This window comes from Oratosquilla oratoria, chromosome 10 (genome assembly GCF_046742065.1).
Source record: "Oratosquilla oratoria isolate Oo_2021 chromosome 10, ASM4674206v1, whole genome shotgun sequence".
Classification (NCBI taxonomy): domain Eukaryota; kingdom Metazoa; phylum Arthropoda; class Malacostraca; order Stomatopoda; family Squillidae; genus Oratosquilla; species Oratosquilla oratoria.
In genome coordinates, this window is record NC_134786.1 from 58,888,401 (window position 1) to 58,915,900 (window position 27,500).

At 38.3% G+C, this 27,500-nt stretch overlaps 1 protein-coding gene across 1 annotated transcript in view; it reads left to right on the forward strand.

The window, feature by feature from the left end:
* LOC143028919 (uncharacterized) overlaps window positions 1–26,691 on the forward strand; it is a 40,129-nt gene extending 13,438 nt beyond the window's left edge. Inside the window, exons 6-13 of the mRNA XM_076191272.1 lie at window positions 6,938–7,054; window positions 9,723–9,841; window positions 10,977–11,134; window positions 12,027–12,153; window positions 13,588–13,781; window positions 14,592–14,806; window positions 14,987–15,103; window positions 23,709–26,691. Coding sequence (XP_076047387.1) covers window positions 6,938–7,054; window positions 9,723–9,841; window positions 10,977–11,134; window positions 12,027–12,153; window positions 13,588–13,781; window positions 14,592–14,806; window positions 14,987–15,103; window positions 23,709–23,791 — 1,130 coding nt within the window. The 3' untranslated portion in view covers window positions 23,792–26,691. The remainder of the gene's footprint in view (window positions 1–6,937; window positions 7,055–9,722; window positions 9,842–10,976; window positions 11,135–12,026; window positions 12,154–13,587; window positions 13,782–14,591; window positions 14,807–14,986; window positions 15,104–23,708) is intronic.
* The last annotated feature ends 809 nt before the right edge of the window (window positions 26,692–27,500 follow it).

Here is a 27,500-nt window from a genome sequence, read left to right on the forward strand (position 1 = left end):
ACCAATAAGTATAAGTGACCACATATTGATTGAACTGGAACTAAATGAAGAAAAATACATGAAAAGAAATGAACAATATAGAAAAGGAAGATTGATGTATGAAAAAACAAACTTTGATCAAATAAGAGAATTCTTTCAACAAGAAAATTGGGAAGAAATATACAAAGAAGAAACAACAGTGAAAGAGAAATGGAATATTTTGACAAAAAATTACAAAAAAGGAGTAGAAAAGTATGTCCCAAGACAAAAACAAGAAAAAGAATAAATAAAATGCTGGTACAATAGAAGTTGTAGGGAGTTAAAAGACAAAAGAGACAAAGCTTGGACCAGATGGAAAAAAGACAGAAGGCCTGAAAAATGGAAAATATATACTTGTTATAGAAATGAATATGTACAAACGTGCAGAGAGGAAAAGAGAAAATATGAAAAAGATGTCATAGAAAAGTGTAAAGATCAACCAAAACTATTTTACAGATTTGTAAACAACAAATTGAAAAACAAACAAGACTTGGAGAAATTAAGACAAGGAGTTGAATACACAGAGGAAATTGAAATGGCGGAAATTATGAACAAACATTTTAAATCAGTGTTTACAAGGGAGAACATACAACCTGAAGAGATCGAATGGAAAGAGAAAGTCCCTCCCATGAAAGAAATAAAAGTAACAAAGAACGAAATATTGAAACACTTGAGTAATCTTGATGTCAGAAAATCGCATGGACCAGATGAAATAGCAAAATGGATTTTGAAAGAATGCAGGAATGAACTGGCAGACAAAATACATAGCATAATAAACAGTTCCTTGAAAGAAGGAAAAGCTCCAGAAGACTGGAAAAAAGCAAATATAGTACCCATATATAAAGGAGGAAATAAAGAAGACCCTAACAACTATAGACCAGTCTCTCTAACAAGTACAATAGCCAAAATTTGTGAAAGAATTGTCAAAAGTAGATGGGTAAAATATTTAGAAAAAAAAAAAACGTGTTAAATCCAAGGCAATTTAGATTCAGACAAGGACGATCATGCATCACCAATTTAATATGTTTCTATTCAAGGCTAATAGATATAATACAAGAAAGAGATGGATGGGCTAATTGTGCATTTCTAGACCTAAATAAAGCTTTTGACAAAGTACCACATAAGAAGTTGCTTAAGAAATTAGAAACTGAAGGAGGAATACAGGGCAAAATGCTTAATTGGATGGAAGACTTTTTGCAAGAAAGGAAAATGAGAGTAGTGATAAGAGACAAACACTCAAAATGGGATGAAGTAATAAGCGGTGTTCCGCAAGGAACAGTTCTGGCCCCAATAATGTTTGCTATATATATTAATAATATGGATGAAGTAATTGAAAGCTATATGAGCTTCTTTGCAGATGATGCAAAACTACTGAAAAGAGTGAACACGGAAGAAGATTGTGAATCACTACAGAGTGATCTAAATAAAGTATGGGAATGGAGTAGGAAGTGGGAGATGGAGTTCAATACAAAAAAGTGTAGTAGAATGGAATTTGGAAAAAACAAAAACAGAATTACAGGATCATATAGATTGGGAGAAGAAGGAATAAAAAAAGTAGAAAAGGAGAAGGACCTGGGAGTCATTGTTATGAATAATATGTCACCTGAGAAACATATAAATAAGATTTTTGGAGAAACTTATAATTTAATAAGAACAATCAAAGTTGCATTTACATACCTGGATGAAGAAATGGTGAAGAAAATTCTAATCACCCTGATAAGACCAAGATTGGAATATGCAGCAACGATATGGTCACCAAGTACAAAAAAATGTATAAAAAAAACTTGAAAGAATACAAAGAGCAATTACAAAATTGGCACCAACACTCTCAAAACTATCATATGAAGAGAGACTGGCAAAACTTGAACTACAGACACTAGAGCAAAGAAGAGAGAGAGGAGATTTGATAGCTATTTACAGAATCATGAAAGGCATAGAAATTACTGATAGAGAGAATCTGATCAAATGGGATGATAGAAATACAAGGGGACACGGAAAGAAAAAAAAGACAGCTATAGAAGAGATGTGAAAAAGAACAGCTTTCCTCACAGAGTAATAGACAGTTGGAACAAGTTAGATGAGAAAGTGGTGTGTGCAAAAACAATACATGAATTTAAAAATAGTTTAGATAAAATGAGATATGAAGACGGGACTCCACGAGCATAGCTCCCCTTCCCGTAAAATACAACTAGGTAAATACACAATATGTTTTCGTGGGACCGGCAAGGTATGTATCCATTCCAGCTCTTGTATCAATAGTTTGAGCACAAAATGGAAAGTAACAAAGAAGAATTAAGGACTAACGAATGAACCAAGAGAGGACTGGATGTATCCAGAATTGAGTCCCCATCGGGAGTTATACGAAAAAAGACATGTCTAAATGATAATCCGAAGACGACTAGCAGGTACGTCAATGAGGATTTATTCTCGGGATTTAGGAGGCAAGGGGAAATTATGGATAAAACCTTGGACACTGATAGAGATATCAGGATTAGTAGAGCAATAAGGAATCGAGGAATCAACAACTTGGCAGATGAATTGAATGATTTAAAATTTGGCCATAAAGTTTTGCAACTAAGGTGTCCAACTTACGCAGAACTAACGAGGTGATACTAAGACAATTACAAGAGCTAAAATGTAAACTAAGTGCGACAAAAAGAGAAAATAAAAGAAAGGAAAACGAGGTTAGAAATACAAATGAAGAACTGAAGAAAGAGGTCAAAGAACAATTGCAAGCAGTAACTCAAAAGATGGAAGAATCAGTCGAAGAGACTGATCTGAACGAAATAAAAAATCAGTGGAAAAGGGAACGTGAAAATCAAAAACTTTCATTCAAAGAAATAGTACAGCAGCAGGTAGAAGAGAATGCAAAGGAAACAGTGATCAAAGTGATCAAAGAAAAGGAAAATTGGGTGAGAGACACAGTGGACTAAAAAGAAATGCATTGTGGTTTACGGTATCAATGAAAAACACCATGTACGCAAATGCCAAAGAGAAAAGGAAGAGAAAGAAATTGCGAAGAAGATACTAAAAGCAGTTCAAGACGAAGGACAGAACCTGGATAAGGATATCGATGACGTACACAGAATCAGTGCATACTCAAATGAAAAAACCACAGAGATGAAAGAAACCCTTTGGGTTGGATCATGCTTGACTGGCAACCTTAATTTCATAATAACGTTTCGTTGTACGTGTATTCTTTTTAACCACCTTTGCCATTTTGTTATATCTTAATCTAAGGTGTGTTTCCCCGGTTTTTTTTTTTTTTTTTTTTTTTTTTTTTTTTGTACGTAAACTCCTCTTTTCATTCCGATCACATGTTTCAATCTGTCCATAATACATTTGGGAATATTACTATTTTTCCGATTGACTTCAGGTTGATAAATGTATTTTGTGCATTAATAATTCAATCCGTTAGATTGCTATACATTTCATCCAAATCACTGACCTGTCAATTGAGTCCTCGCCCCCAAGTGACCTGACCCAAGGTATGCATATTACCCTCCTTGACCCGACCCCTGGTCATAACCTGACCCCCGACCACACACCGAGACCCAACCGCGCCGACAATGTCCGAAACGTCCGTATGATATTTCATATTCAATTTCAAATGGGTTTTTATATTAACAAAGTTTGCTCTCCTGAAGTCTGGTAATTGGACGTTATTCGTAGTTTTCAATTCTTCCCAAATAATATTAAATCTTATTTCTTGATGATCGCTAGAGCCTAGACTATCTCCCACTTTTACGTTACTCATTAGGTGCTCATTATTAGTTAAAAGTAAGTACAGAGTATTTTCTTCCCTCGTAGGATCGGTAATCACTTGTTTTAGGAAATTATCCTGCACCACATCTAGGAATTTCTTCGTTTCCTGATCTATTAAAGTTTCCCAGTCAATGTTTCTATAATTAAAATCTCCCATGATCACAACGCTTTTGTACTGGGAAGCTCTGCGAATTTCATGAATCAGGGGATCAGTCTGCTCAATGCTGAGGTTAGGAGGTCTATACAAGACGCCAATAATAACTTTCTTATTCTTGCCTATAATCTCTACCCAAATAGATTCCGTACAGTCCTCTTCCTTAATCGAATTGTTGATAATACATCTTACTGTATTTTTAATGAAAAGTGCTACACCTCCCCCACTCCTGCCAACCCTATCCTTGTAAAAAATAATTATATCTTTCTATTTCGATTTCCGGAAGGAAATGTTTATCAGCCATGTTGATCCAGGATTCGGTAATAGCTAAAAATATTAAAATTCTCTAAGCATGCTTTACCTCGCACCAAATAAATTTTGTTAATTATGCTTCTGCTATTTGTATAGTAAACTTTAAGTTTATCTTCCCTCCACCTGCTTTGGTGATTCTTTTCACAGTCCCTCTCTAAGTTGTCTCTATTTCCTAAACTATATTCCGATACTTCCCCCACGTAATCTACCCGAAAAAAAACCTGTAGGATGCCTACTTCTCGCTCAAGGGCTTCAGCAAGGAGCCGAAATCCTCTGGGCGACAAGTGTACCTCGTCCCTTGTATATCGATGATTCTTACCGAAAAGCTGTCCCAGTTGTCGACAAATTCCCATCCATTGGCCCTACAATGTTTTGCCAGCCTGTAATTCATTGTAATAGCCCTGGAATGCCACATGTCTCCAACTCTACGCCTTGGAAGGATTCCACATACAACAGGAACACCTCCTTTATTCCTAATCTTGTCTAGCGCATCCCGGAACTGCGCAAACAATTCCTCACTCCCTAACTTACCTATATCATTGCCTCCAATATTTAAGCAAAGAACAGAGGCCTTACCTTCCCATACTAAACACTCTTCAATCCTATCTCCAACATTTCCTATCCCCGCGCCGGGGAAACACACCTGCGTCCTATGTTTCTTATCTTTATCACAGAAAGCCCTGTCTAAGTACCTTACTTGACTGTCTCCTACAACCAAAATCTTACCTGTAGGCAGAGATCCAGCGTCTGCCCTTCCCTTTTTCTCTTGAATTTCCTTTGTTTCTTCTTCCTGTAGACCCGTTAGTGCTTGAGACGAGTTCTTGCGGTCGAGCAGGGCTGGTGAGGACTTTTTTCCAACTTTCCGCGTCTTGTTTGTCACCGTTTTCCATCTAGTCTCCAAACTAGTTTTGTCTTCCGTATTTTGGGCCTTTGAGCGGAGAGCTCTATTTTCCTCTTTAAGGCACTTTAGAGCATCCTCCAATGCTTCAATTCTACTAAATAGAGATTTTACCTCATCGGCGCTGAACACTAACACAACCATTCGCCATATCACTATTTGAAGCAGCTACCCGATTGACCTGACCTAACTGACGACTACTGCTCAACGGGTCATCCCTGCATCTTGTCCACTGCCCTGAGTCAGAGGCAGTATCGCAAGACACAGCACATCCACAGCAAGGCCGCTTCATTAAATCGGTGACCCTCCTCCCTGTTCCCTCATGCAGAAAAAGAGAAGACGGGGAGAAATCCCTTCGGCCTGCGTCAAAAATTTTTCACACATACTACCTCACCCCCCATCCTCCCACCCATTCCACCTCATGCATCATATCATCATCCATATACAATCATTCACCATTCACCCCTGTCTTCTGTCCTCTCCTGTCCTTCCTCAACAGACATTCCCCTCTTCCCCAAAGCCTCTTTCACCCCATCCATCCATCTCATCCTTGTTCGCCCCCTCGTGTTCACTCACTCCACATCTGCCTTCCATACCTCTTTTACTAGTCTTTCTTCACTCATTCTTTCCATGTGTCCAAACCATCCCAATACTCTTTCATCCACCCTATCTCCCAAATCCCTTACCACTCCCGTTCTCCTCCTCACCTCCTCATATCTCACTCTATCCAGCCTGGTAACCACCATAATACTTCTCAGACACCTCATCTCAAACACATTCAAACTCCTCTCTTCCTCTCTTATGTGCCATGTTTCTGCCCCATACATTGCTGTCGGCACAATCTCTCCTTCATACAATCTCCTCTTAGCCTCCATTCCCAAATGTTTATTCCTCATTACACTTTTTAATCCACCAAGGCATTTACCCGCTTCTCTCAATCTACATTCTACCTCCACCTCCACTCCCCCCTTTTCTGTCACATTCGTACCCAAGTATCTAAAACTATCCACTTCCTCCAGTCGCTCTCCCTTAATGCTCACTTCCAGTCTGCTGCCACTTTCACCCATTGTACATCTCATCACCTTACTTTTACCCACATTTATCTTCAACTTCCTTTCACACACCTTCCCAAACTCTGTCACCAACTTCCTCAACCCCTCCTCTGATCCTGCTACAAACGCAGTGTCGTCCGCAAACAACAGCTGGCTTGTCTCCCACTTTTCTCCATTTTCTTTAACCATCTCCAATCCCTGACACACTACCCTAGCATTTACCTCTCGCACCACCCCATCCATGTATGAATTGAACAGCCATGGTGTCATAACACACCCCTAACGGAGTCTCACCTTTACCTCAAACCACTCACTCTCTCTATTTCTAATCCTGACACAAACTCTACTACTCTCGTAAAAACTCTTGACAGCTCCTAAAAGCTTTCCTCCTATCCCGTATATCTGCAATACCTCCCACAGCACCTTCCTGTCTACCTTGTCACAAGCCTTTTCCAAATCCATAAAAGCCCCAAAAAACATCCTTACCTTTTTCTATAGCTTTCTCACATATCTGTCTTACCACAAAGATCTGATCTACACAACCTCTACCTGTCCTAAATCTACACTGTTCCTCACCAATTACTCTGTTTCTCTCCAAATCCTCTCAATCAAGACCCTCCCATAAGCCTTCCCAACTACACTTAACAAGCTAATCCCTCTGAAATTTCAACTACTACTAATGATGATGATCATAATGAAAATGATAATCAATAATAATACTGATAATAATACCACCAGGCCACTCTCCTTTCCTGATGGGTGAGGAACCAACAGAAGTCGACTGCGCCGTCTTCGGCTGCCTGGCCCAGTTCGAGTGGTGTGACGTCGACACACCCATGCACGCCATGATGCAAGGTGGGTGACCAGGGACTCCAAGAGAAGTTTTGCAAGGTGATACAAGACCCCTTTGGTGCCCCGAGGCAGGCAAAGCTTTTTTCTTGAAATTGAGAATTTGATACAATAATTTTAATGATAAATACTAATAAATGAAGTAAGTGTGGTGTAAAAAGGCTAATGGTATTTGTGAATGCATGTCGGGCTGGGTGTAGTAGAAAGTGCTGTGGGGCCCTTCCTAGCTTTTGGGCCCCGGAACAAAGTACCGGCGGGAACCCTATACCCTCATAGGGCCTGTGGTTGGCCCTCAAACCCTGCTGCCTGAATGAGCTTTTGTGCAGCGCTCACAAAGAACGGTGTGTTACGTGTCACCGTGGTTGCTTCCAAGGTCTAAATATTCTTAGATCTTGGTTGCTTCAATTCACGGGAATCGGCTGATGCGATAACACGTGAACTGCGGGTGCCTGTGCTGATTAGAACTGCCTGAGAACGTCCACGAAGTACATTGACCCAAATTTGTCAACTTGTTAACTTATTCCTTGTGATGATGCAGAATTTTTTCCGGTTAGAGACGTGAGATTTTATTTAGCATAGGGGCGAATGAAGGGCTTAATGGGACTTCAATCAATATAGACGCCGTGTGATTAATATCTACGAGGTGTTCTTAAAACAGTGCCTCAATATCCTCTGATCCACGAGATGCATCATCGTGAGTCACGGAAAGGTGAAAGGCAATTCATATCAGTGTCTAAACTTGAGAATCTTTCTTTGCAGACGAGTTTAAAAACCTAAAGCAGTACTGCCATCGCATGAAGCAGAGGTTTTGGCCTGACTGGGACCGCCTTTGCCATGTATAGGAGGTGATGATGGTCACAGCAAAGCGATGACGACGACATGACATCACAAAAAACAACTTGATGTCACGCGGAAACTTGAATTTCTTCAAGTGATTTGGATTTTGGTTTCGGGAATCAGTAACGAAATTTAAAGAAATAATTGCGAACATGTATAGAATGTATGATTAAATTTACTTACGATGTGTATCCTTTATCATTTCACCTTAGAGGCCAAATATATATATATATGTGTGTGTGTGTGTGTGTGTGTGTGTGTGTGTGTGTGTGTGTGTGTGTGTGTGTGTGTGTGTGTGTGTGTGTGTGTGTGTGTGTAAATAGCCAGAGCGGCATAAAATAAAAAATTGACAAGCATTCTGGCACTAACAGAGCTGAGCAGTGGGAATGTGGAATTTAGAAATCAGTGATATCAAGTTGCACGTATAAAAATTAATTGTTGATAACACTGTTCATCTAGTTCACCCAGAAAGGGACAGGGAGCTTTCATGAACAGTTGTAAGTGTCGATAAGCAGTCTAATTGCAAAATGCAGTATTTCACATGCAGAAATTTTAGGTTGATACAGACCTGCATCTTGGTTTGGTCGCTGATCCTGGAAACATTGGGTGTAATCACAAGATACTCTTCACTGATAACAGCCGACATCGCTCGTCGGAGATAAAGCGCTACGCTCGATCTGGGGCGACAAAGACAAAATTCACCGGCGAAACTTTGTGTTAATTCTTGGTGAGGTGAAGTGAGCATTGTCATTCGGTGCTGCAAGCGTAAAGAGTGTCCTGGACACAAGGTCGTTTAGGTACCCCCAAATAAACCACATTGTTTATGCCCTACTTCTCTGAAGACCATTTCGAAAATTATGCTTACATGCTAGGTACGTGATATGCAATGAAGGTAGTCCACCTGCCATTAGTCAAGTCACATTTCAGAGTGGGAACCCGCGGTACATCGACTGACTTGGATGCCAAACAGGTATTATACTGTATATATATATAAATATATATATAAATATATATATATATATATTTGTATATATGTATATATATATATATATATATGTGTGTGTGTGTGTGTATGTTAGATATACAATATCTATATATATATATATATATATATATGTGTGTGTGTGTGTGTGTGTGTGTGTGTGTGTGTGTGTATTGATATATATATTTATATATATAAATATATATATATATATATATATATATATATATGTGTGTGTGTGTGTGTGTGTGTGTGTGTGTATTCACTTGGTCTTTTGGATCACGTGTTGGACTCGTGATCGACAGCTATTTCCCTCCTGGAAGAGAGCTCAGAGCTCGTAGGTCCGATCTATGGGTAATGCTATGACCTTGCACACACACACACACCCAACTCCCCGCCCACGTGAGTCAGAGTAACGACCCGAAGCGCAGCGGTACCGAAATGTGTGTGCGTGTGTGTGTGTGAGTGAGTGTGTGTGTGTGTGTGTGTGTGTGTGTATACATATGTACATACATTTTTTCGGAATATGTCATTCACTTGACTTCTCACTATGCCCCTTCCACTCTCCCACTCACTATCTATAATTATGTTTATCTCCCTGTTGTGAACAATCTCGCGCACTGTCGTGCGTTATCATATCTTTCATATTTTGGTTTAGTTACTTAAAGGCATTTATACTTTTGTTAATAGTTCGGTTTTCTGTAGGAAGTTATGGACAGACGAAGAAGTATTGGTGTTTTGTCTCTCAGGATTTGGTGTAGCGTGGCATTGTATTTTGAGGGGGTAAACGGCAGAGTAGGTGGCTGTTTTGAGGTGTAAATTTGGCAGTCTAGCAGCATGTCTGATAATGCGAAGGGAACCTTTCACTGGCAAATAGGAGGGTCCTTCCCTGTCCTGAGGTGCCCATGTGTGGGGGTGGGAATGTCTTGTTTTTCGACGTACTAAAGCTGCTTTTAAACGTCGGTTATGTTGATGTGAGGACAGCCATGGGTACATATATGGTGTTTGATTATTTTTAGATAATTTGCCGGGCGTTACTCCCAGCGTTCTTGCCATATTACTGATCTAAGTACTAGATAACAGTCTGTTTCTGACGGAGTGGATTTATCGAAAATGGTGGATGCCACCTTTCAAGCCGCCTCGTCGGCTTGTTCACTCCTGAGAATGCCTCCTTGAGATGGCACCCAGCTGTCATATTTCCCTCTGATTTGAATATCTTCATGCAATGTTGACAGGAGATTGGTAAAATGCAGTGAGTGTTGCTGACAACTTCGGGATTGGGTGTAAAAGGAGGAAGAAAGGGAAGATGAAGTGCGTTAAACATCAAGGCATAAGAGGGTGACGGTGTTCGGATATTTGGAGGTCGCTCTTCCTAAAAAGAAGACGGGAGAATGCGACAGGAAGTTGTTAGCGAAAGTTGACAAATGCAAGAGGACTGGCTGTAGCGATCATGAATGTTTGGGTCCACAGAAAAATACCAATATCAGCAAAGGTGGGGGGTGGGGGGTGGAAATCACTATGGAGTGAGTGTTTTTATGCGAGAATGTGTTGTGAATGTGTGCGGCTTAAAAAAAAATAAAAAGAGATGTACAAACATAAGATATGTGTGGTGAAAGGTGAATGTGATATAGAATATGTACAGTTTTTATGAGTTGAACAACCGTGCAACTTGTTTTAAACATTTCTGTCTTATATTGTGTAACTGGAGAATGACGTGACACCTGTTTTTATTTTTACTTATTTATTTATTTATTTATTTATTTATTTATTGCATGGTCACATGACTTTAAAAGTAGCATTTGCAAGATAACTCATATGTCAATTCTCTTATTTTACATCTCTTGTCTTTTTACATTTACGGACCAGACAACAACCCAACCGTTATCTGGCGACAACTATAGCTTTACTGCCCAATAAAATGTCAATTAATAAATAGAGACTGTAAGCGGTCTTCCGGTATTTTATTCCAAACAAACGACTGCAACGAATTTGATCACACTCAAAAGGATTCCGTTCTTTGTAACACCAAACAATTTCTCTCAACTTAGGAAATCCAGGTCGTTACAGGGTGTAAACTAACTGACGACCTTTTCCTCATCTCGCTGAAAGGCTCCTCCATCCCTTCTTGGTGAGATGATCGGACGCCTTCTGCAGAACCTCCATTGGCTGCTCGAAGGGCGGGGCAGGATCACCTTCGTCATCATCGTCCTGCTCGGGGTGGCGAGATGGAAGCGAGCCAAGCAACGCTTACGCCAAAAGCGTGTTAGGTAAGTTCAAGACCATTGATTAACATCACTTTCTTTTATCATTGTAAAAAGTAATGAATGGTGGGGTGATGAGGTGAAGGCGGTAGTAGAAGAGAAACGAACATGTGGATTAGCTGGAAGGTAGGAGTCCGGAAGCATATGGGAGGTACTGTACAAGAAAAAGGAGACAAAAGGAAGACATGTAAATTGGGGTAGGAGCAGGGCAGAAAAATTGAAAAAAATATATATAAAATATATATACAAAGGTGTTTTGAAAGAAAGTAAAGCTGGCGGATGAGTCAAATAGATAGGTAAAGGTGAAAGGTGCAGATGAACAGATGTTAGTGGAAGTTAAGGCGGTACAGTGAAGATGGGTAAGGTATTTCAGAGTTGCTGAAAGTGAATGAGGTTATGGAAGGATAGGCTGCGGCAGTGGGAGGAGCTAAGGAAATGACAGTGATAGGAGAGGAAAATGACAGGAATATAGAAAAAGATGAGACGCAAAGAACACTGAAAACCATGACAGCTGGTAAGGTACGGTTGGATGGGTGTCATGCAGCGTGGCTAAAAAAAGTGAGATACGATTATAGTGGACTAGTTAGTGAGGTTATTTGATTTATTGTGCTGAAGTTTCCCATGCCAGAAAGGTGAAGACGCCAAAACCATGTTTTGAGTTATCGCTGTCCAAAGATTGACCCAATGAGGCGTTCTAAAGCGGCCCATGCACGATATATCGCCCATACACGGTCAATTTAATTGTCAATTCAGAGTATTGACAATGAAATTGCGCAATATAATTGATCGTGTATGGGCCGCTTTAGAAAACGTAATTTTTGAGGCGCTGGCGCCTTCGCCTGTTTGGCACGAAGCGCCTCGTATGTATCATTGCTATCATTGTCATCATTACCACTAGGAAACGGGCAGCCGGACGAGATGTGGTGATCGTGCACACCCTCCCGAGGGGCAAGTTCTGCCCGAGCCTGTCACCGGCCACCCTCAAGGTCGAGACGTTCCTCAGGATGTGCGACGTCAAATACGAGGTGGGACCTCCGTCGCCACTCGATTCTTTTACTTCTTCAGTTAACTCCATAGACACCGTTGTAAAAAAAAGGTAGTCCCTTTATACAGAGTTGCGACATGATACAACAAATGACCCAGGGAGACATTTTGTGGCCAAATCATTTTCGCTCGCGCTTACTGTTTTTTCTTGCTATTGATTCTTCGGACCTATTGCGTTTGTTCATTGAGTATGTCGAGTTGTTATGTATTCGGATGCATCATCAAACCTCTTAAACAAAAAGTTGCGACAACTTCAGAAATGCAGCCATTCTGTGTTGTCACAAACTCTGTATAAAGGGATTCTATTGAGTGGGTGACGCACTATTTTCCCTCTTTGTTTGAGCTCAGGCGACCTTATACAGTTGCTGGGATGGGGTGGGGCGTGCATAACTAAGAAAGTCAATGTCCCCTTTTATTGCATTTGATCTGGCTGTCTCCACTCAACCCCACTCATCAGCGAAAGCGTTAAGCCCATCTCGATGGATCTTTTGAATGTTGTAACACGATTCCTCCTAATTCTATTTCGACTGCCGACGGTCAGGCGACTTTATTAAACCGAAGGCACCTCTTATTTCCCGTGTCACCCCGTCCATCTCATTCGCGGTTAATATCTCCGTCCTGGCTGACGTCCGTCAGACCAAGGTCCATATAGTATCAGGCCAAACTAGGATGTGCGGGGCCCAATTGGGAACAATTTTGCTCGGACTCAGGTTCCCAGCCAATTTGCACCAAAGTCAGTAGAATTACATAAATGCATATAAAAAAAAGAGCCTGTCATAGACTTTACATCTCTGTGGTAGAACGGAAAACAATCAATATGTGCGCTTAAAAGATGCATGCGAGTTGATAGACCAAACAGGCGTAAGCTACAGTTTACTATAAATTTTACAAGCCGAGCGTACATTACATTCTAACGTGGGGTCCCCTTTGGCACGGTTCTCAATTGGCGGCCGGCCCTGCCGAACGCCCCCCCCCCACCTCTCAAATTAGAAAGCTAGAAACCTATATCGATGACCTTTTTCGATGTTACTTAAGACTTGTATAGTTCTGGCTGCCGTCAAGTGATTCCTACAGCCCTAATCATATATATAGAATTAGTGCTCTTAAACAATCGTTTGACGATTATCGTTGAGCCATGAACAATAATCGCACCGAGAAAAACATACATTAATCTCGAGGATGATCTATTAAACACGTCATTCTGGGGAGGATTTAGAATACATTTCCAAGGGTTGTTCATTGGGTGACGCATATATACGTACAGGATTCTTTTATCAATCCGCCAATCAGCTGTTAATACGCAAAGTGAGGTAGCTAAGCAAAAATAAATATGATCACATCTGTCCCTCCCAAGTTAATCAAAACAATAATAGTAATAACTATGGTGATAATATTAATAATAATATACCTCACAGGTGGTTACCAGACGACCCGTTGGACCCAAAGGTCAACTTCCGTGGATAATCTTCAACGGCGAACCCATGACGGACACTGAAGTCATCGACTACGTTCAGGACCTCTTCGCCATTGACTTCGACCTCAATTTGACGAAGGAAGAGCGAGCGGTTGCCAAGGCCTTCACCGTCATGGCCGACCACCACCTGAGTTGGTAAGTGGGTGCAGATGGTTCAGTGGACAAGAACCCCGTTCCCCAGCCAGCACAGACACAAAATCCGGGGCCATTGATTGCTATGGTGACGAACCCCTAAGGATGACAGGGCGCGCGGATTAAATATTGGTTACTACTGTTACTGATACAACTGCTGATACTAATGAAGAGAAAAACTATAATGATAACAATAAAAAAATGATAATGATGATGATGATAATAATAATAATAATAATAATAATAATAATAATAATAATAATAATAATAATAATAATAATAATAATAATAATAATAATAATAATAATAATGATAATAATAATAATAATAATAATAATATTATTATTAATAATAATAATAATGATAATAATAATAATGAAATAATACTAATGACAATGTGATATCATTATCATAATTACCATTATTTTTATTACTATTATTACAATTCCCATTATTATTACTACTACTAGCAAAAGTATTGGTAGTGGTCATACAATACAGTGGTAGCACGCTGTCCTGGCAATCACGGGGTCGCCAGATTGAGCCCCGCCCGGGGCCCCGAGAGCTTAAACCGTTTACTGGGGAGGTTGCTGCTGTAGCTGGGCACCACTGTGGGGGTGTTGAGGCTTGCCTTGGCTGACGTCCTGAGAGTCTTTGAGACAACTGGAATTGAAACTAGACAACTTTAACTTTTTAACTTTAACAATCGTAATTATTCGCAACTATAGACAAGCGACAGTAATTTTGAAAATTGCTGTTTTTTTTCCGAGAACCCCCAAACTTATACTTTATTGTTCGGTGATGAATATTTAGGTGTGTGTTTACATGGCATTTTCTGCACTCTGGAGGTCTTCACCTGCCCCTTGTGATACGCCTACCTCTTCCTGTGGTTCTCCTTCAGCCCCTGTGGCCCATCGCTTTTAGGGGCGCTGTCCGGAGGGCAATGGCACAGGGCATGGGTTTGCACACAGAAGGAGAATTGGAAGATATAGTTAGAAAAGATCTTCAGACCATCAATACATTTCTGGGTAAAGTATTAACCTCCATCTTTCATCCAGTGGATAACTCTTCTTTGAATATTATTCTATTAATAGACCTCATCACTTTCAGTTGTGTGGGTGTTCTCTACCTTACATAAATCTTTTATTATGAATATTTATACCCAGCAAATATTTTAAATGAGTGAACATTTGGTGTTTCATGGACAGGTACCAAGAGCTTTCTCATGGGTGACGTTCCACATCCAGTGGATTGTGCCTTATTTGGAGTTGTGGGACAGATGAAGTGGAATATGCCTGGGTCTCCATACTCTCGGATGCTTGACTGTAAGTATAATATATGCATACACACACACACACTTCAACGAACGGACGGCTTAGAGGACGTTCTGAAGAAAAAGTGAAATTTCGTGGATCCCGAAGCAAAGGAAGTACCTATTGTATTTACAGGGTGGGGGGAAATTGCTCGTGGTGTAGGGGAAAGTGAGGAAAAAGGAGAAGGGGAGGGATTACTGAGGGAAATGGAAGGAAATGAGGAAGGTGAGGACTTGGCCCAGGCAGGCAGACGCCATCTAAATAAAAGAGGTCCGGACCAATTTAGCGACGACGAAATGTCTAACAAAAATGTAAAGATCAGAAGTATAGATAAGAGCAATACAGTAGAAGGTGATGAGAATATTTTCCAGGGATTTAAAGAGGGGGGGGACACAACCCCCCCCCCCCCCCCATTAACAAAACTAGAAGAGAAGCTCGATAAGATGATCGAGCACTGGGAACTTAGGTTCGGTCACGTTAACAACATTGTGCAGAGGGTTGAAAAATTGGAAGAACTAGAGAAGGCGAACAAAAACTTAACTAAGGAAATTGAAGCATTAAAAAAACAGTTAAAAGAAGTAAAAGAGGAGAATAAAGTCTTAAAGGAGAATAATAAGGACAAGGAGGGTTGGAAAAAAAATCAAGAAAACAGTAAAGTTGCATTTACTGACATAGTCAAACAGCAAATGAAAGAACAAACTGAAGACTCAGTTATTAAAGTGATGGGACAGAAGGAGAATATAGTAAGAGATTTAGCAGATAGAAAGAAATGTATAATTATATTAGGAATGGAAGAGAAACATAACCCAGATAGAACCACAAGAACCAAAGAGGAAAATGAAAAAGTAAGAAATTTACTAGAATTAGTTCAGGAAGATGAGCCAGAAATAATGAAACAAATCGAAGAGAAATTCAGGCTTGGGAAATATAGTACAGACAAGACCAGACCAATTAAGATTAAATTCAGGTCACAAACGACGGCAGAGAATATCTTATCCAAAACAGGGAAACTAGCAACAAGTGAACAATATAAAAAAAGTATGGATAAAAAGGGAAATGAATAAAGAGGAAAGAGAGGAGGAAATAAGGAATAGACATGAAGCTAAGAAAAAAAAAACGAGACCAGAACGGAGACAGAAAAACAAGAATTCTACTGGAGAGTAGTGAATATGAAATTGAAGAAATGGACCATAAAAGAGAGAAACACAAACAAAACAGAGAATACAATGGAAATAACAGAAAGTTAAGAGTATCCTACACAAATAAAGATGGATTAATAACAGGATTGAATGAACTGAACAAATATCTGAAAGAAAAAGATCCGGACATAATGGGAATTGTTGAGACAAAATTAAAAGGCCCACTACCACCCAACAGCATAGGACACAATGCATATAATTATTGGATTAGAAACAGAAAGATAAAACAAGGGGGTGGAGTTATGTTCCTGACTAAGAAGGATATAAACGTGAAGAGAGTCACATATGGGAAGAATAGAGATGATTATGATAGAAGTAGAAGATAGAGATAAGAAGAGCAGAAAGTTTGTAATAAACTACGTGCCCCCAAAAACAGCCTCATGGGAAGAGAATGAACATAAAAGCATGTTAGAAGACACAAGAGTAACACTAGATGAGATAATGGAAGATGGAGGAAGAATAGTTATGATGGGCGACTATAATTGCAAAGAAATATGCTGGGAAGAGATGACCGTAAAGGGTGGAGAAGACTCATGGGGAAGTGTTCTACTTGAGATGATTATTGACCAAACAATGACACAATGGATCCAAGAGAACACTAGGTATAGAAATGAAGAAGAACCATCGAGACTAGACCTAATAATCACATCAGAACCTAAAATAGTGGAAAAGATAGAATACCAGGCACCAATAAGCAAAAGTGACCACATATTGATAGAACTAGAACTAAATGAGAAAAAATACATGAAAAGAAATGAACAATATAGAAAAGGAAGATTGATGTATGAAAAAACAAATTTTGATAAAATAAGAGAATTCTTTCAAAATGAAAACTGGGAAAGAATACACAAAGAAGATACAACAGTAGAAGAGAAATGGAATATTTTGACAAAAATCTATAAAAAAAAAAAGGAGTGGAAAAGTATGTCCCAAGACAAAAAAAAAAAAAAAAAAAAAAAGAATATGTAAAATGCTGGTACAACAAAAGTTGTAGGGAGATAAAAGACAAAAGAGACAAAGCTTGGACCAAAATAAAGAAAAACAAAAGACAAGACAAATGGAAAATATATACTTGTTATAGAAATGAATATGTACAAGCGTGCAGAGAAGAAAAGAGAAAATATGAAAAAGATGTCATAGCAAAATGTAAAGATCAACCAAAACTATTCTACAGATTTGTAAACAACAAAATGAAAAACAAACAAGATTTGCAGAAATTAAGACAAGGAGTTGAATACACAGAGGAAATTGAAATGGCGGAAATTATGAACAAACATTTTAAATCAGTGTTTACAAGGGAGAACATACAACCTGAAGAGATCGAATGGAAAGAGAAAGTCCCCCCTATGAAAGAAATAGAAGTAACAAAGAATGAAATATTGAACCACTTGAGTAATCTTGATGTCAGAAAATCACATGGACCAGATGAAATAGCAAACTGGATTTTGAAAGAATGCAGGAATGAACTGGCAGACAAAATACATAGCATAATAAACAGTTCCTTGAAAGAAGGTAAAGTTCCAGAAGATTGGAAAAAAGCAAATATAGTACCTATATATAAAGGAGGAAATAAAGAAGACCCTAACAACTATAGGCCAGTCTCTCTAACAAGTACAATAGCAAACATTTGTGAAAGAATTGTAAAAAATAGATGGGTAAAATATTTAGAAAAAAAAAAACAACGTGCTCAATCCAAGGCAATTTGGATTCACCAATTTAATATGTTTCTATTCAAGACTAATAGATATAATACAAGAAAGAGATGGATGGGCGGACTGTGCATTTCTAGACCTAAAAAAAGCTTTTGACAAAGTACCACATAAGAAGTTGCTTAAGAAATTAGAAACTGAAGGAGGAATACAGGGCAAACTGCTGAAGTGGATGGAAGACTTTTTGCAAGAAAGGAAAATGAGAGTAGTGATAAGAGATCAACACTCAAAATGGGATGAAGTAATAAGCGGTGTTCCACAAGGAACAGTTCTGGCCCCAATAATGTTTGCTATATATATTAATGATATGGATGAAGGAATTGAAAGCTATATGAGCTTTTTTGCAGATGATGCAAAACTATTGAAAAAAGTGAACATGGAAGAAGATTGTGAATCACTACAAAGAGATCTAAATAAAGTACAGGAATGGAGTAGGAAGTGGGAGATGGAGTTCAATACAAAAAAGTGTAGTATAATGGAATTTGGAAAAAGTAAAAACAGAATAACAGGAGCATATAAATTGGGAGAAGAAGGAATAAAAAAAGTAGAAAATGAAAAGGACCTGGGAGTCGTTGTTATGAATAATATGTCACCTGAAAAACATATAAGATTTTTGGAGAAACCTATAATCTAATAAGAATAATCAAAGTGGCATTTACATACCTGGATGAAGAAATGGTGAAGAAAATTCTAATCACTCTGATAAGACCAAGATTGGAATATGCAGCAACGATATGGTCACCAAGTGCAAAAAAATGCATATAAAAACTTGAAAGAATACAAAGAGCAATTACAAAATTGGCACCAACACTCTCAAAACTATCATATGAAGAGAGACTAGCAAAACTTGAACTACAGACACTAGAGCAAAGAAGAGAGAGAGGAGATTTGATAGCTATTTACAGAATCATGAAAGGCATAGAAATTACTGATAGAGAGAATCTGATAAAATGGGATGACAGAAATACAAGAGGACATGGAAAGAAAATAAAAAAAGACAGCTATAGAAGAGATCTGAAAAGGAACAGCTTTCCTCACAGAGTAATAGACAGTTGGAACAAGTTAGATGAGAAAGTGGTGTGTGCAAAAACAATATATGAATTTAAAAATAGTTTAGATAAAGAGAGATATGAAGACGGGACTCCACGAGCATAGCTCCCCTTCCCGTAAAATACAACTAGGTAAATACAACTAGGTAAATACACACACACACACACACTTTTGTCGGATGGACGGCGAGGATTAGAGTTCTGAAGAAAAAGTGAAATTTTCGTGGACCTCAACGCAAAGGAAGTACCTATTGTATTTACAGGGAAGGGGATAACTCGTGGTGTCGTGGGAAAGTGAGGAAAAAGGAGAAGGGGAGGGATTACTGAGGGAAATGGAAGGAAATGAGGAGGGGGAAGACTTGGTCCAAGAGGCCAGACGTCTTGTAAACAAACGGAGGACCGATGATTCTGGTGATGGGATTAACAAAAATGTAAAGATTAGAAATATAGATAAGAGCAGCACAATGGAAGGTGAGGATAATAATTTCCAGGGATTTAATGAGGGTGGGGGGGGGGATACCAACCTCCCCCGATTGACAAGACTAGAGGAGAAACTTGATAAGATTATCGAACATTGAGAAGACAGGTTCGGTAACGTAACCAACATTGCGCAGAGAGTTGAAAAGTTGGAAGAACTAGAGAAGGCGAACAAAAATTTAACTAATGAAATAGAAGAATTAAAAAGACAGTTAAAAGAAGTAAAAGAGGAGAATGAAGAATTAAAGAGGAATAATAAAGACAATAAAGAGGCCATAGCAAAAGAAGCACAGGGTTGGAAAAAAAATCCAGGAAAACAGTAAAGTTGCATTTACTGACATAATTAAACAGCAAATGAAAGAACAAACTAAAGACTCAGTTATCAAAGTGATGAGACAGAAAGAGAATATAGTAAGAGACTTAGCAGATAAAAAGAAATGTATAATTATATTGGGAATGGAAGAGAAACATAACCTAGATAGAACTTCAAGAATCAGTGAGGAAAAAGAAAAAGTAAGCAGTTTACTAAAATTAGTTCAGGAAGATGAACCTGAAACAACGAAACAAATCGAAGAGATGTTTAGGCTCAGAAAATATAGTACAGATAAGACTAGACCAATTAAGATTAAATTCAGGTCACAAACAACAGCAGACAATATCTTAGCAAAAACAGGGAAGCTAGCAGCAAGTGAACAATATAAAAAGGTATGGATAAAAAGAGAAATGAATAAAGAAGAAAGAGAGGAAGAAAAAATGAAAAGAAAAGAAGCTAAAGAAAAAAACGAGACCAGAACGGAGTCAGAAAAAGAAGAATTCTACTGGAGAGTAGTGAATATGAAACTGAGGAAATGGACCATAACAGAAACAAAAAAGAAACAGAAAATACAATGGAAAAAACAGAAAGTTAAGAGTGTCCTACACAAATATAGATGGATTAATAACAGGACTGAATGAACGAGTATCTGAAGGAAAAAGAACCGGACATAATGGGAATTGTTGAGACAAAATTAAATTAAAAGGTCCATTACCACCCAACAGCATAGGACACAATGCATATAATTATTGGATTAGAAACAGAGAGATAAAACAAGGGGGTGGAGTTATGTTCCTGACTAAGAAGGATATAAACGTGAAGAATGTCACATATGGAAAGAATAGAGTAGAGATGATTATGATAGAAGTAGAAGACGGAGATAAGAAGAGCAGAAAGTTTGTAATAAACTACGTGCTCCCAAAAACAGCCTCGTGGGAAGAGAGTGAACATAAAAGTATGTTAGAAGACACAAGAATAACATTAAACAAGATAATGGAAGATGGAGGAAGAATAGTTATGATGGGCGACTTTAATTGCAAAGAAATCTGCTGGGAAGAGATGACCGTAAAGGGTGGAGAAGACTCATGGGGAAATGTTCTACTTGAGATTATTGACCACACAATGACACAATGGATTCAGGAGAACACTAGGTATAGAAATGAAGAAGAACCATCGAGACTAGACCTAATAATCACATCAGAACCTGAAATAGTGGAAAAGATAGAATACCAGGCACCAATAAGTAAAAGTGACCACATATTGATAGAACTATAACAAAATGAGAAAAAATACATGAAAAGAAATGAACAATATAGAAAAGGAAGATTGATGTATAAAAAAACAAATTTTGATAAAATAAGACAATTCTTTCAAAATGAAAACTGGGAAAGAATACACAAAGAAGATACAACAGTAGAAGAGAAATGGAATATTTTGACAAAAATTTATATAAAAAAAAAAAAAAAGGAGTGGAAAAGTATGTCCCAAGACAAAAACAAGAAAAAGAATGTGTAAAGTGCTGGTACAACAAAAGTTGTAGAGAGTTAAAAGACAAAAGAGACAAAGCTTGGACCAAATAGAAGAAAGACAAAAGACCTGAAAAATGGAAAACATATACTTGTTACAGAAATGAATATGTACAAGCGTGCAGAGAGGAAAAGAGAAAATATGAAAAAGATGTCATAGAAAAATGTAAAGATCAACCAAGACTATTCTACAGATATGTAAACAACAAAATGAAAAAAAACAAGATTTGGAGAAATTAAGACATGGAGGAGTTGAATACACAGAGGAAATAGAAATGGCGGAAATTATGAACAGGCATTCTAAATCAGTGTTTACAAGGGAGAATATACAACTGGAAGAGATCGAATGGAAGGAGAAAGTCCCCCCTATGAAAGAAATAGAAGTAACAAAGAATGAAATAATGAAACACTTGAGTAATCTTGATGTTAGAAAATCGCATGGACCAGAAGAAATAAAGAAGACCCTACCAACTATAGACCAGTCTCTCTAACAAGTACAATAGCAAACATTTGTGAAAGAATTATCAAAAGTAAATGGGTAAAATATTTAGAAAAAAACAACGTGCTAAATCCAAGGCAATTTGGATTCAGACTAGGACGATCATGCGTCACTAATTTAATATGTTTCTATTCAGGGCTAATAGATATAATACAAGAAAGAGATGGATGGGCTGATTGTGCATTTCTAGACCTAAAAAAAGCTTTTGACAAAGTACCACATAAGAAGTTGCTTAAGAAATTAGAAATTGAAGGAGGAATACAGGGCAAACTGCTTAAATGGATGGAAGACTTTTTGCAAGAAAGAAAAATGAGAGTAGTGATAAGAGACAAACACTCAAAATGGGATGACATAATAAGCGGTGTTCCACAAGGAACAGTTCTGGCCCCAGTAATGTTTGCTATATATATTAATGATATGGATGAAGAAATTGAAAGTTATATGAGCTTCTTTGCAGATGATGCAAAACTACTAAAAAAAGTGAACACGGAAGAAGATTGTGAGTCACTACAGAGTGATCTAAATAAAGTATGGGAATGGAGTAGGAGGTGGGAGATGGAGTTCAACACTAAAAAGTGTAGTATAATGGAATTTGGAAAAGGTAAAACAGAATAACAGGATCATATAAATTGGGAGAAGAAGGAATAAAAAAAGTAGAAAATGAAAAGGACCTGGGAGTCATTGTTAAGAATAATATGTCACCTGAGAAACATATAAATAAGATTTTTTGAGAAACCTATAATCTAATAAGAACAATCAAAGTGGCATTTACATACCTGGATGAAGAAATGGTGAAGAAAATTCTAATCACTCTGATAAGACCAAGATTGGAATATGCAGCAACGATGTGGTCGCCAAGTACAAAAAAATGTATAAAAAAACTTGAAAGAATACAAAGAGCAATTACAAAATTGGCACCAACACTCTCAAAACTATCATATGAAGATAGACTAGCAAAACTTGAACTACAGATACTAGAGCAAAGAAGGGAGAGAGGAGATTTGATAGCTATTTACAGAATCATGAAAGGCATAGAAATTATTGATAGAGAGAATCTGATAAAATGGGATGACAGAAATACAAGAGGGCATGGAAAGAAAATCAAGAAAGACAGCTATAGAAGAGATGTGAAAAAGAACAGCTTTCCTCACAGAGTAATAGACAGTTGGAACAAGTTAGATGAGAAAGTGGTGTGTGCAAAAACAATACATGAATTTAAAAATAGTTTAGATAAAATGAGATATGAAGACGGGACACCACGAGCATAACTCCCCTTCCCGTAAAATACAACTAGGTAAATACATATATATAGATATATATATATATATATATATATATATATATATATATATATATATATATATATATATATATATATATACATATATATACATATATAGCAAATGAGAATGAATTGCATGGAGGTATACTTTACTATAATTGCGAGTGAGTTATGAATACAGGTGTTTCACCCACTATGTATAACAAATATTAATTTGCTTATAAATAGTTTTATCCAAAGGCTCTGTTGCTGTCAAAAGTGATACTTCATATGTTTGTCATACTTAGAACTATTCAGAACCATTAGTTACTGATTAATTGATAACTGAGTATGAATTTATATGTAATATATTTCCAAATGCAACTCCCATAACTTTAAGTCATCTTTGACGACAGTAAATAAATTGTAAAAATGTGAAGATTCTCTTAATTTTGTCTAGGTCACCGAAAAAAAAAAATTAATCAATAATATATGCGCACTGTTCACTGTATGATACAGTCACTTACATCAACTTAAAAAAGCTGTGAAGCCTGACTAATCTGATTTTCATTCACATATTTCAGTGGAATTTCCATCACTTCACAGATATTGCCAGCATATAAAGGAAACATTCTGGCCAGATTGGAAAAAAAATATCCGATTGTAAAGTTCATCTCTTACCAACCAGGTGTGTTATGTTTAGTCCTATAATAGCTGCTAATAATGTTAAAACTTCCATCCATATACCAAGGGTTTTTCCCCTTATAAATGAGGTAGCCATGTCAAAAGATACCCACTATCACCCATTACACTCTCTTTCACCACCCTTTCATCTTAGCTCCTTTTTGGATGAAGGGCCTTGTTTCCTGACCAACTTGGATCAGAAACAACACCGCAAGACACAGTGCATCCACAGCAAAAGCCACTTCACTTAATCGGCAACCCCCCCTCCATCCCCTCAAATGGAAAATGAAGGAGACAGGGAGAAATCCCTTCAGACTGTGTCAAATCACCATTCCCAAATAACCAATCCCTACACCCCTTCACATCCCCTGCCCCCTCTCTTCCTTACATCACAGTATTATCTATGTACAACCATTCTCCACTCACCCCTATCTCCTGCCATCTCCTTTCCTTGCTCAACAGATATTCTCCTCTTGTTCAAAGCCCTTTTTACCCTATCCATCCATCTCATTCTCAGTCATCCCCTGAAGTTCACTTCAACTACCTCTGCCTTCCACACCTCTTTTGCTAATATTTCTTCACTCATTTTTCCCATGTGTCCAAACCATTCCAAGTCATTAATTTGTTATATCTGTTATCTCCTTTTCCACCCCCAATCTTCTCACCTCCTTGTTTCTCACTCTATTCAACCTTATAACCCCTACTGTATTTCTCAAACACATTTAAACTTCTCTCTGCATCTCTTAAATTCTAAGTCTTCACCTCATACAGTGCTGTCAGCACAATCATCTCTTCTTATAATATCTTTGGATCCATTCCCAATTGCCTATTTCTTATGAAACTTTAATCTTCCATGGCATTTACTTGTTTCTAATAATCTTCAACTTACCACCACTCCTTTCCTGCCACATGCGACTCCAAATACTTCAAACTGTCCACTTCCTCCAGCCTCTCTATTTTAAGACTTACTTCCAAATCTGCCATTCTCTACCTTTGTTCATCTCATCACCTTACATCCACATTTACCTTCAACTTTCCCCTATCGCATAACTTCCCAAACTCCATCACTAACTGCTTGAATCCCCCAATCTTTCCCTGCCACAACTGCAGTGTTATCCACAAACAACAACTGGCTTACTTCCCACTTTTCTCCATTTTCTTCAACCATCTCCAGTCCCCTACCCGTTACCCTTATATTTAGCTCACGCACCACCCCATCCATGTACACATTGAACAGTCCTGGTAACATTACACATCCCTGAAACCGTCCACCTTTACCTCAAACCATTCATTCTTTGCATTTCCAATTCTAACACAGGCTCTACTACTCTCATATAAACTTTTGACTGCCCTTAATGGCTTCCCCCAATTACATATATATGCAATACCTTCCACAGATTCTGTCTACCCTGTCATAAGCCTTTTTCAAATCCATAAATGCCCAAGAAATATCATTACCTTTTGCTAAAACCGTCTCACATATCTGCCTTACCAACAAAATCTGATCCACACAACCCCTGCCTTTCCTAAATCAACACTGTTCTTCCCCAATTATTCCCTCTGTTCCTCTCCTAATAATTTCATTTAAAATCCTCCCATATGCCTTCCCAACTAACTCAACAAAATAATCCCTCTAAAACTATTACAATCACATTTGTCCACTTTCACCTTATACATATTAACATACATATACCAAAGGCTTTCTCCCACTTACAAGGGAGGTAGCCAAAAAACAAAGGAATAGAAACCACTCCCACCCATTCCATCCCTACATAATCCACTCCAATCCACCCCCTCCCTCCCTCTTATCTTAGCTCCTCCTGGATGAGGGGTCATCCCTCCATCTCGCCCACTGCCCTGGGTCAGAAATAATGTCGCAAGATGCAGCACATCCAAAGTAAGGCCGCTTCATTAAATCGGCAACCCCGCTCTCCATTCCCTCATGTGGAAATGGAGAAGATAGGGAGAAATCCCTTCGGGCTGTGTCAATTTATTTTTCACACATATTCCCTCATTCCCCCTCCACCACCCAGTCCCCCTCATGCATCACAGCATCATCCATACACCGTTCTCCATTCACCCCTATCTTCTGTCTTCTCCTGTCTTTCCTCAATAGACATTCCTCTCTTTCCCTATGACCTTTTTACCCCATCCATCCATCTCATCCTTGGTCACCCCCTCATATTCACTCCTTCCACATTATGTCTTCCACACCTCTTTTACTAATCTTTCTTCATTTATTCTTTCCATGTGTCCAAACCATCCCAATATTCTTTCATCAACCCTATCTCCTAACTCCCTTTCCATCCCCAATATCCTCTTCACCTCCTCGTTTATCACTCTATCCAGTCTAGTAACCCCTATCATACTTCTCAGGCATCTCTTCTCAAACACATTCAAACTCCTCCTCTCTTCCTCTCTCATGTTCCATGTTTCTGCTGCATACAGTGCTGTTGGCACAATCACTCCTTCACACAATCTCCTCTTAGCATCCATTCCCAAATGTCTATTTCTTATTACATTTTTAACCCCCCAAGGCATTTACTCACTTCTCTCAATCTGCATCCTACCTCCACCTCCACTCCTTTTCCCGCCACATTCGCACCCAAGTCTATTCCCCTTAATACTCACTTCCAGTCTGCTGCCACTTTCTCCCCTTGTACACCTCATCACCTTACTTTTACCCATATTTTGCCTTGTAAAGAGGAAATATACAGGCACTCCTCCAGAACTCTACTCTTCCTTAGACACATCAAAGAACCTCACTAGCCAGTCCATAGACAAATTAGAATAATGACTTAAAAAATAAATAGAAAAGGGTTCTCTCCTCAGAAATCAGCAGTAACACTGTTTGCCTCTGAAAACCATAAATAATAAATTATATATATATATATATATATATATATATATATTATATATATATATATATATATATATATATATATATATATATATATATATAATGATAATAATACAATTGAATGGTCAAACACCTCTAATCGAAAAGAAACCTAAAATACCAAGCCTCACTTTTGATACATATTCTTCAGCCCACTTTCAAAGACCTGACAGTGAAAATCAAGAACATATACATAAGAAAAACAATAACAAGCATAGGCTTTGGTCAGCAGATGGGAATTCTAATCAGTCTACAAACAATTACTGAGAACTACCCCCCACAGCATGGTTCCCAACAATCAGGAACAGAGAGATACCCTATATATTATATTGCAGTGGGAACAATAACATGTGCACCAAAGCCACCCAACAGAACATTTATTTGCAGAAACTAAAATCTAACCCATAGAACATCACACAAAAACGACAGATACATAATTCTATACAAAGCCTCTCAACCCTATTCAGACATCTACAACCTATCACCTGCACAATATAACACATCCATACAAAAACACATTTACACTCAAAATTACAAAACAAGCACTTCAAGACGGACCACCAAACTTCCTATTATATTAAACCCCCCTAGACATTAATGCAACAGAAAACCCCTATCCAGCAGTAGCTAAAATTACACTAGCACAACTATGTTCAGGTTAATATCTAACACTAAGTCATGTAGTGTGGTTATGTGTTAGGTTGTTGTAGATGTTCGACTTGTAGGCTAGTGCCAGTCTTGAGTAGTTTAAGGTAAATGTAGAGCTGCACCAGGGCCATGTCACCATGGCTGT